The following is a 10,616-nucleotide window of genomic DNA, read 5'->3' on the forward strand; positions in this document are numbered from 1 at the left end:
AATCCTGGGATTTGGAGTTACCGCTGGCTGTGAGATGACTGATGAGGGTCTGGGAACTGAACCCAAGTTCTCTGTAAGAACAGCAAGTCTCTAACTGCAGAGCCGTCTCTACAGCCCTAATAAGTCACCCTTAATGTTTCCTGTGTTACTTGAAGGAATGTCTCCATAAATAACAATATACTTAAGAGAAAATCACTTCCGATTGTTTGTCCTCTGCTTCCGACCGCATACGGATGGAGTGGAGCGTCACACCTAAGACACGAGGAGACTGGCAACAACAGGCTTTCTGCTGCAGCTTTCTCAGTTTTCACCGAATTCTGAAATTAGGTTCTGTAAGTGGGAAAGTGTAGACTTTCTATTTTCCCATTTTAGTTCCAGTGATAGGTACACTACAGAGAGCTCAACTCCCACAAAAGGCAGAGAATCCTGTGTGAAACACGGTTTCATGTCAAATATGCATGTGCTCAAATGACCATTTTATATTATATTTTTATAGGTAGTATATATATACATATTTATCTACATATATTTATCTATAGGCATATATATTTTATAGGTGATTCATTTAACTTTTATGTCTATTAACTGTCTGTGAATATAAATCTCAAGAACAGCTCACTGTACCTCTTCAGCATTTGCCGTATGCCTGATCCAGGCTGCCAGGGTTATACCACAGCATTGTGTGACAGTAAAGCTTACAACTGCACCTGGCCTAGGATGGGGACAGGCTTTTAAAGTTGCTTAATATGGTAGCATTAGATGTCATCTACTAGACAAAAAGAAAGAAAGGAAGAAAAAGGCCAGATGAACAAAAGAGTACTTTCAGGCTTCTAAATTGTCTCTCAGCAAAGGCGGGTTGTGTGTATAATTGCTTCTAGTTGTTTTTGTTTATGGAGCGCCTGCAATTTCCCTGGGCCAGATTCCTAGTCAAAAGCAAAGTACCAAAGTGCTGCGGCAACAGCTGTCTCCAGTCCTTCAGGGTGCTAATTCCCAGCCCAGCAATGCGCTCCTCCTTGTGAAATGATGCTTCCTGGCTATAAAACTCTGTGTCCTCCTCCAGCGCAGTTACAGAGAGCATACTTATAAAACCAGGCTGTTTAACACACGTCCTGAAGGGGAAAACAACTGACCTCCTGTGGGGTTCACCAACCCTTCTCTGAAGTAGTCTGAGGACCCCATTTTATACAAACCCCACTGCTTCATTCCTCCTTCAAAAGAGAGGAACAATGCTGGAGGCAGCCTTTGTATTTTCAGCGGTGTGTAGCATCTTGTCAATTCCGAACACTTGTTAGAGCAATCAGAAGGGCTGTGCTGAATTACACAAAACCCTACTCATTTCTGCTCTTCGGCTAATTTCCTATTATTTGGGAGGTGTGTGTGTGTGTGTGTGTGTGTATAAAACCATACATATATGTGTGCATGTATGTATTTATGTGTGTAAATAAAAATTTATGATTTATCCTGCAGTGGCAGGAATTCTGGCCAGCCTCAGTGACTTGGTGAATTTGAGTCTAGCCTGACTGCTTAAGAACCTGTCTCAAAGATGAGCATGGTGCCACATGACTTCAACCAGCACTTGGGAGGCAGAGACCAGCAGATCTCAGAGTTCTAGGACAGCCAGGGCTACACAGAAAAACCTTGTCTCAGAAGAACAAACAAACAAACAAGCAAACCTGCCTCAAAGATAAAAAAGACATGCATAAATAGACATGAACACAGAGTATGAAGGACTCACTTGGCTTCATTATATTGAATATTTCAAATTTAAAAAAAGCTTAAAACTACATAATTTTGTTAACAAAAATCTCATAAAAGGAATGCCATAGCTGATTTCAGAAATTAAAGTCTGTTTATATGTGGTGTCAAGGGCAGCACAGGGATAAGGGATGATGGGGAAAGAAGCCCCCACCAGCCGTGGCCAAGTGCAGAATCCGTGCTTTGTGCACCGGGGCATCGTGAAGAAGAGTGAAGAAGAGTGGGAAGATGCACAGGGAGCAAGAAAATGACATCATTTAATATGGATGCAGCTTATTAAGTGAATTCACAGGGTTTTGGGTTTTTTTTTTTTTTGATAATATGAGCAAAGAAGATCAGTATATGGAAGAAATCTTATTTTATAGAAAAATATGCAGCCTGCTTGTTAAAAATGAAGTAAGTTAAAATGTTAAAACACCTGTGTTGATAAGGATAACGAATTAGATTTTTTTTTTTAACCCCTGTGGAAAACAGGCTGTGTTGTTGCTGGTGTGGCTGAACCTCAGTGGTTCTGGAGAGTAATGAGTTCATGTATATGGAGGGTGGTGGTGGTGGTGATGGTGATGATGGTGGTGGTGGTGGTGATGGTGATGATGATGATGGTGGTGGTGATGGTGGTGATGATGGTGGTGATGATGATGATGATGGTGTGAACCAGATGCTGCTGAGTGAATGCTAGGAACTCGCATTTGCAGGAAAGGTGGCCATCTTGGCCCCAGGTGCACGTTTGCCACCATCTGTCACTGAGCCCATCATACAAAGCCTTCCAGTGGGCAGGTCACCTTTCCAGGTCCTTTGACGTTTACTCTGCAAGTTACTTGCCTACAGGGCACACACTTTTTAAAAACTGAAAAGCCTTCTCCATTTCCACATTCATCCTTCTGATCCTATTTTTGAAAATATATCTCTTGTTCCCCTCATAGGTGGATTCCTTATTTAAGTTTTGAAATTTTATTCAAATAGCACTTTGTCAGAGAAGTCTTTCCATGACTGCTGTCCTGGGTGTGGCTACCTGGGTGTGACTCAGCCTTGGCACTGAGTTCCCTGGGGCCTTGTCTTCTGCCATCTTTACCTGCAAGGCTTCTTCACAGCACTTCTGCAGCGAACTTCCTGGAAGGACAGAGGGCAAACCCGGTGCCATTTGCTAAATATTGCCACACTGAAGCTTGTCATGTTGACTTGTGATAAATTCCGCGGTAGTCAAATTGTGTAAGTCCAAGCGGTTGCACAAAACAGACGTGCTGTGTTTGCCAGTAGCCGACCCTACTTTCCAAAAGGATCCTCTTGGTGTTTACATTTGTTTCCTTGCTTATTTGCTAGACAGGAAGCTTTCCCTGGGTCGATATCAGGTTCTTAGAGTTTATAAGGAAGCTTGTTAGGAGGTTCTATGGATCAGACTGGTTAAGCTAAGTTGCCACAAGTGAACAGTTCCCTGTTACATAATATATTTTTATGATGAAAATATGCTTAAGTACTTATATTCTCAGAAAATAATTTTAGATAGAAAGAATGCTTTTGAAAACCATAGCTGAAAAAATCTCTTATTTATTCATCTGTATAAATGTCTTCAAGCAAAAATTGATAGTGTGAGATACAAAATGAATTCATGTAAAGATTATGCAGTTCGGTTTGGCTATATGGATGGTCTGCTGCAGTTGAGAGAGACCACACTTGACAAGACAGATGTTTCTTGTTTTTATCTTTAGATGCAAGAATCTCGGACACGCGTGGTGACCTTATTCTGTTTGGTTTGGATTTTGAAATGGCGGCTGATGGTGTTAGGGTAGCAAGAACCACTTATTGGTTTGTATTTGAAATTTAGTATGTGTTAATTGCCTTTAAAATTCTGTTTACTGAGTTTATTGAGTAAACAGCAGTTGTAGATAGACTGAAGTAAAAACCATAGTCTTATTGATGGTGTTTTTATGGCTGTGGCAAGATAATAGCCTTGACAATAGATGTTTGATGAATTATTTGAAGAGTTGGGCAGTTTGGGGGGAAGGATCATTAATCTACAATCACTTGCAAAACTCCTGTGACATGTGTCGTGGTGCTCACTCCTTGGAGGGAGTGGAAGGATGCAAACATCCCACTAGACAGAGGAGGGGGAGTAAAGTGTTCCTGTGCTCTGAGGACCAGAGAGTTCTGTCTGAGGGTATGTGTGATGGAGGATGGGAGGATGACTAGGATGCCTTTGGAGGATGGGGGTGGGGAGCATTTAATAAATAATAATAGAAGAGAGGGCTGTGAGGAGCCTGGAATGGCAACAGGGGGACTGGGAATATAAAGTCTTTAGAGGATGTTTAAGCTGGCTGCCAGCTACCAGGCAAGGAGCACTTTACCTGTTCTTTGGTGCTCTCACTGCCGTAGGCCTTTGCCTATATCCTTGTCTTTTTCTTCTTTTCTTTTTTCTTTTTTTAACTTGGTAGAATGACAAAGGAAAGCTTTATGCTGGATAGTATACTTCAACAGTATTCAGGGCACTTCTCTGACCTCTGCGCATCTCATTTTTTTTTTAAGGTTTATTTATTTATTATATATAAGTACACTGTAGCTGTCCTCAGATACTCCAGAAGAGAGCATCAGATTTTGTTACGGATGGTTGTGAGCCAACATGTGGTTGCTGGGATTTGAACTCGGGACCTTTGGAAGAGCAGTCGGCGCTCTTAACCACTGAGCCATCTCGCCAGCCCCTCTGCGCATCTCTTAACACCTGCTAAATATGATTCTGGATTATTGTTGGGTTTTGAATGAATGCATCAATTGCAGACTCTTACAAGGGGATGTCAACATAGTCTTCCAAAGGGGCTACACTTCTGAAAAGAATTCAGAAGGCTGTGCCATCACATTTTATTGACCTATTCTGCTGATAATGTCATATAGAGAAAGTTCCTGTCCCACAGAAGAGCAGAGTGCTGATGTGATTTCTCATGCAGGAAACTATTTTGGGGCGGATGTGTGTGTCACAAAACAGTCTAAAGTCAAACTTTAACTTGAGGTCTGTACAATTTATCTCTGTCACTTTGGAGACCCAGCAGGGCGTGCTGCATGCTGCTGCTCCTGGCCACAGTGGCTTTGTTTTGGAGGAGCAGTTTTCTCTTCTGCTCACATGGTGGGTCTTCCAAGCAGAACCAAGATGGCATGGCCAGTCCTTTAAAGAGATGAGTTCATACATAAAGATGCATTGAAACGTCTACATAAAAATGCTGGTCCTGTTAAACATCTCTTCAGGCTCCTTCTGTCTTTTTGCCTTTTAGGCTGTGCATCTGGCCCAGGCAAGCTTCCAGATCGAAGCTTTCGGCTCCAAGTTCATTCTTGACCTCATACTGAACAAGTAAGTATCCGGCAAACCCTCCGAGGAGGCGGGCACAGGAAGACGTCATTTCTAAGGTGCATCAAAACAGTGTCTCTGCTGAAGCAACTGACTTTTTCTAGCACAGTATTTGGCAAAGGATGCTTGAAGAAGAGGGGAGACTTAGTAGTAGGTGCATCTTTATTTTACTCTCCTGAAACAAGACATCTAACCTGTTCCCAAATACAGGGCTTACATACTATGATTCTTAATAACTTTTTACTGAGTTGTTGATTTCAGACTTTTGTACAAATAGAAGGAATATTCTGATTCCTGTAACCTCACCTTTTCTAATCTCTCCCCCACCTCAAATACCCACCCCATCCAATTCCCCTTCAAGTCTCCTTTCCACATTCATATCTTATTTTCTTTTTTTTTTTTGAGACCCACTGAGTTTAACCAGAATTGGATGTGTGACCATGGAGTTTGAAACTATCCACTGGAGTCTGGTGGGCATATCAGTTGGTACATACCATAGACAATCACCACCTCTCCCTCAGAGTCCATCAATAGCCAGTCGTTCAGTAAGGAGGGGTAGGGCCCTGTGAGCCCCTCTCTGATCTATGATTGACTCTTGAGAGGCCTAGTCTTGCCATATTGTAATTTTAAAAAGGATAAATATTTGAAGTAATGCTAGTTAATTAAATGCTAACTGTAATAATTACTATATAAGAAGCATAACAGATTACTGATTGGAGCATAATTAGACTTAAGTCTAGAGATTTCTTCCATTTTACTTTTTATAATGCAACACACATGACTTCTGTAGGAAGAAGAAAGCAAGCAATGATTCACGTGTATCTAGTTTAAGAAGGTTCTTTGCTTCATAATTCCCCACTGATGGAGATTCTTTGAAACTCTGTACTAATGAAAATTTATCCCACTGTCTCTATGCCTGTGTTTATGTTGATATTTAAATGCTTTTTCCTAAGTTGGGACAATCTATACAGGTGTTCCCGTGCAAAGTGTGAACAAACGCTGTCTTTGGTGAAGGTGGTTTCCCATATGAGTCTCTTTACTTATAGACACTAGATAGGATTTTTCAGCTCTCATCAATAGTTTAAAGAGGACTACATTTTATAAGAAATAATTACTTAATGCTACCAGACACTGTAATGCAGGTGACCACAGCCAACATCTGAGGAATCGCAGAAGACTATTAAATTTCTTGTATGCCAAATTCTGTCAGCTCTGCAGAAAAAAGTTGCGGAGTAAGCTTGGGTGCTCCTTACTCAAGTGTTATTGCAGCTTTAAGTCAGAATGAATCAGCAGAACTCAGAATTTCTGTGTTAAAGATATTGCAGGTTTTCTCCTTTGGTTGAGTTCCAGTTCACCATGCTATGTCAGCAGTGTGCCTGCATAAGAGATTGTCTTGCCAAGTCGTCGGCTATGCTGAGTACCAGGATGAGGCTAATTTTAGTTTGTCTCAGTCCTCTCCATATTTGATGCTGCCTGAAGAGGAGGTTGCAGTCAGTACTGCAGTGGACTTTGGAGGGCAGCTCTGCTTACATTGCACCACCACGGCTGCATCAAATGCTGTGTATTCTGAATAGTAAAATAGCATGACCACAGCAGAACTTCCCAGTCAAAGAAGCGATGTCTGAGAAAGGGTCTGATGGGATGTCCAGGGTATTTAGAGTTACAGAGGCAGACCAGGAATTACCTAACATTTAACATGCAGAAGAATCAGATTGAATACCTATTATGAATATCCTTGCTTGAGGAATTGAGTCTAGCTGGGGATGGTTGATAGAGAGATAAAAATAACTTTAGAAGAGTGTGGGCTGTCTTGTGCTAAAGGTTAATGTGGAATGCTATAGTAGTGTGACCAAGACAGTCAGTGAAGAAAGGCTTCTTATCTGTAGCCAAGGACAGCATGGGGAATAGGTTAATTGCTCAACAGGCACTGTCTCTTTGCACACAGAAGGCTAGGATTTCATTGGAAGACGCTGCATATTCATGTTGGTAGGTGTTGTCACTTGTAGACTCTCTCACATTCATGAGCATGTTCAGTAGGAGACGTTGAATAAGCTTTCTCATGAATCACATGTTTTAAAATGGTGGGTGGCTGCCTGGCAATGGTGGTGCACACCTTTAATCCCAGCATTTGGGAGGCAGAGGCAGGCAGATTTCTGAGTTTGAGGTCAGTCTGGTCTACAAAGTGAGTTCCAGGACAGCCAGGGCTATACAGAGAAATCCTGTCTCAAAAAAAACAAATCCAAACCAAACCAAACCAAACCAAATAAAACAAACAAAACAAAACAAAAAAAAAATGGTGGGTGGCTGTAGCCAGAGAATATCAATCCTCATAAACAGAATTTAGCATTATAATTAACAAAGTTTATACTTTGGGTACCTGGAGTAAAAGTCAGCAGTTTTTTTTTTTTTTGGTTTAAAATGGTGCCTTATGTGATCACAATAACAAAACAACTTGAAAGGATGCCAGGAGGCATCTAAAGGGACAGCATCTTATTTCACATGCACCTAAAAATTCCACTTTTATGGCTAACTGATACACCAAGGAGAGGCAGCTCTTCAGGAAGGAGGAATATGAAAATACATGTTAGAAGGGGTAATGTTGGAGACCTACCTTGTAAGACATGCGGATCATGTCTTACATCAGCAAGGCAAATATTGAGAAATGGGGTGGGGGTGTGGGGGTGGGGATGGAGGAGATGGAGAAGTACATCCAGGCATTGAAAGGTCAAGAGAGACAGTAAGATGGATTATCTTTTTGGGTAAGATGTTTATTAGAGGAATCATTAATACCACAGATTAAACAGATGGGTATGGTGGAGCTCTGAAGAGAGTTAAGACCCACAAGGCTAAGCAGGGGTCCCTTCTTATATGTTTCAGAGAGTGTGGGGAAATCCATGGTATGAGGTTGATGGTTAGCCCATAGTTGTGCTTGCAGTCAGGTTGTTTCTGATTCTCAGGCAGCAGGAGAAGTGGGAAAGCTTAAGTCTTTAGTTAGTGTGTGCTTATCATACAGGATGAAACACTTTAGCCCCTGATTGCTAAATGTGCTTGTGTAAGATTCCTTTGGGGGAATTGAGGACTGCAGACTCACAGATAGCATGGCAGGATGCCTGTCATTTCTATTATAGCAAATAAAAGGGTATATAGAGAAAGGAGCCTGCTCTTTGTTGAAATTTTCATAAATTACAAGGGTAAGACAGAGGGAGATAATTCTGATGCTCTAAGCTGAGGGGTAGCTCAACTTGTTGGGGTTTGTGACCCAGGTCTAGAAGCTCCTGACATGGAAAAACCAGTACTTAGGAGACAATTAAAGGGCTTACTCGATGGTTAAAGAGTGGGAAAGAGGGAACTTGGCTCACAAATCAATCTTTGAGTTTTACAGAGTTGAGTTTTGGATGCACAAGACTGAGGGAGAGAGATAAACTACATAAAGAGCGATACACCGAGAACAATGAAAGGACATTCAGGAACTCAGTGCTATCTCTTTCCACTCCTTTCAAAGTCTGATATTTTTTGATGTGGAGCTGAAGGAGGAGGAGAGCGATTAGGTCAAATTAGAATGTTAGAGTTATGGACAAATCATTTCTCATTGGTCAGCATGTTTGTTTATGGAGCTGAGTAGAGTCAGATCTGAGGGTTAGACAGAAGGGAAGGAGGAGGAGGAGAGGAGGAAGAAGAGAAGAGGAGGAAGAAGAGGAAAAAAATCCAACTAAACCACCACTAAGCAACAACAACAATAACAAAAACTGACGAACCTCACACAATATGACGAGAAAGATACCAAACCTTTTCATCCTTTTCCGGTTACCCAAGAGGGCATACACAGGTCTCAGTACAGAGTCCGCAACCTTAAAGTTCCTTAAAAAGTAGCCCAGGGAGTCACTATGATTATAGCCCACATAGCAGAGATGTTATCCATGGGGGAATCTAGTGGGCATTAATAATGTGTCACCCAGAGGCCTGGTGTTCACAATTAGTGATCTTGATGTTGACTAAAGCAAGTGAAGCTTGAGCATTTAAATTTTCTCTTCTGATAAAAACTCATGAATGGTCTGGAACTTACGCTCAAATACTTGGGAATCATTCCCAAATTTGTAAAAAGTCAAGGGTACTAAACAAGTCTTGCTCTCAGGCAATGCTAAGTCACACAGAGAGGGGATACTTGTAAGAAGTCTTCAGTTGGTAAAAATCATTAGAATTGGTTTGATGGGGATGACAAAGCAGAAAAAAGAGTTAAAGCCTACAGAAGTGTCTTGATTAGACAGTTTGCATCTAGAGGGTAGTTTAATAAAACTAGTGGAGAAATGTGAGCTGGAGGGAGTTGCCTTGCGAGTTACTTCCATATAAACATTAATGACAAATATGCCTTTAAATGGAGGAGGAAAGAGGCAGAATAAAGAGAGCTGGGAGATAGGCAGGAGGTAGAGAGAGGAACCTGTGAAGGACACAAATGACTGCAGAAGTAGGAGGAGAACCTGCAGGATAATGATGTTGACAGTTTCAGAACTGAAAGATGTGATTCACGTCATTATCTGCAGTTGAATGCTCTGGTAAGGTAAGCAATGAGCATCCTTTGGATTGTCCAGTTGATTTGTCCAGGTGGTTGTCAGAGAGTAGTTTTAGTAAAGCTGGGGGTTGTTGGAGGAACCAGTTACATAATGTGGGGACAGCACATGGCCACTGAAGAATTGGGTGAGTGTAGAGGAATTTTAATCAAGCAACATGGCTGTTTTGTCAGGAGATCACATTTAAAGATATGATCTGGACAGCATGCAGACACACCCTGGATTCCAGTATGATCTGCTGGAATACAGACATACTCTTAACACACATATTTAATTCCAAACAATGTCAGTAAGGTTAGGTTGTAGAGGAAGCAGCCATATTTGAAAGTGACATTTGGGGGGCAGACAAACTGACAAATCAGAAAGATTTTATAGAATGAGTCAGAGATAGAATCTGCCCAACTCTCACATGCATAGCAGGGGAAGAGAGGCTACATAAGAGCAGCAAGAGAGAAAGAGAGGTGTTGTGTGGTGTGATGTGTGTATGGGCAGTTTTACTTGGACAGTCCAATAGAGACAGGTTACTGAAAGAATATGCATACAGATGAAGACAGAATGAGTCAGAGAATGAGAAGGACCCAGAAGGTTAGAACAGATTGCTGAAGTTACTATGAGGCCAGTCAGAGCAATTCTAGACGCTTTCAGGTTTAGGCCTAGGAGTAGTTAGAAGAGAGAAAGAAACACTCTGGGCACAGTCGAAGCTGTGTATCTTTCATCTGAGGAAACAAAAGCGATTTTTATAGGTGAGAGGAAGAGTTAGAAGAATGCATGCTATCTGTTTTTGTGATGATGGAGCAAGTTGATAACCTGAGAGATGGAGCTGATGAGGAAGGAAGGGTTAATGATACAGAGGAGATAGTCTATGGAGCAGGTACTTAGATGCCATTCCCCACTGTATTGGAAACATACTGTGATTCATGTGCCCTGGGGCCAGTCACCAGTCACTAGTTTTTTTTTTTTTTTTT

General features: G+C 41.5%; 1 protein-coding gene across 4 annotated transcripts in view; it reads left to right on the top strand.

Annotated features, from left to right (window-relative positions):
- Adam23 (ADAM metallopeptidase domain 23) overlaps positions 1-10,616 on the top strand; it is a 149,964-nt gene that overhangs the window by 26,594 nt on the left and 112,754 nt on the right. For all 4 annotated transcript variants that reach the window (XM_029477522.1, XM_029477539.1, XM_029477536.1 and 1 more), the window contains exon 3: positions 5,013-5,089. In XM_029477522.1, coding sequence (XP_029333382.1) covers positions 5,013-5,089 — 77 coding nt within the window. The remainder of the gene's footprint in view (positions 1-5,012; positions 5,090-10,616) is intronic.

This window comes from Mus caroli, chromosome 1 (assembly GCF_900094665.2).
Source record: "Mus caroli chromosome 1, CAROLI_EIJ_v1.1, whole genome shotgun sequence".
Lineage (NCBI taxonomy): Eukaryota > Metazoa > Chordata > Mammalia > Rodentia > Muridae > Mus > Mus caroli.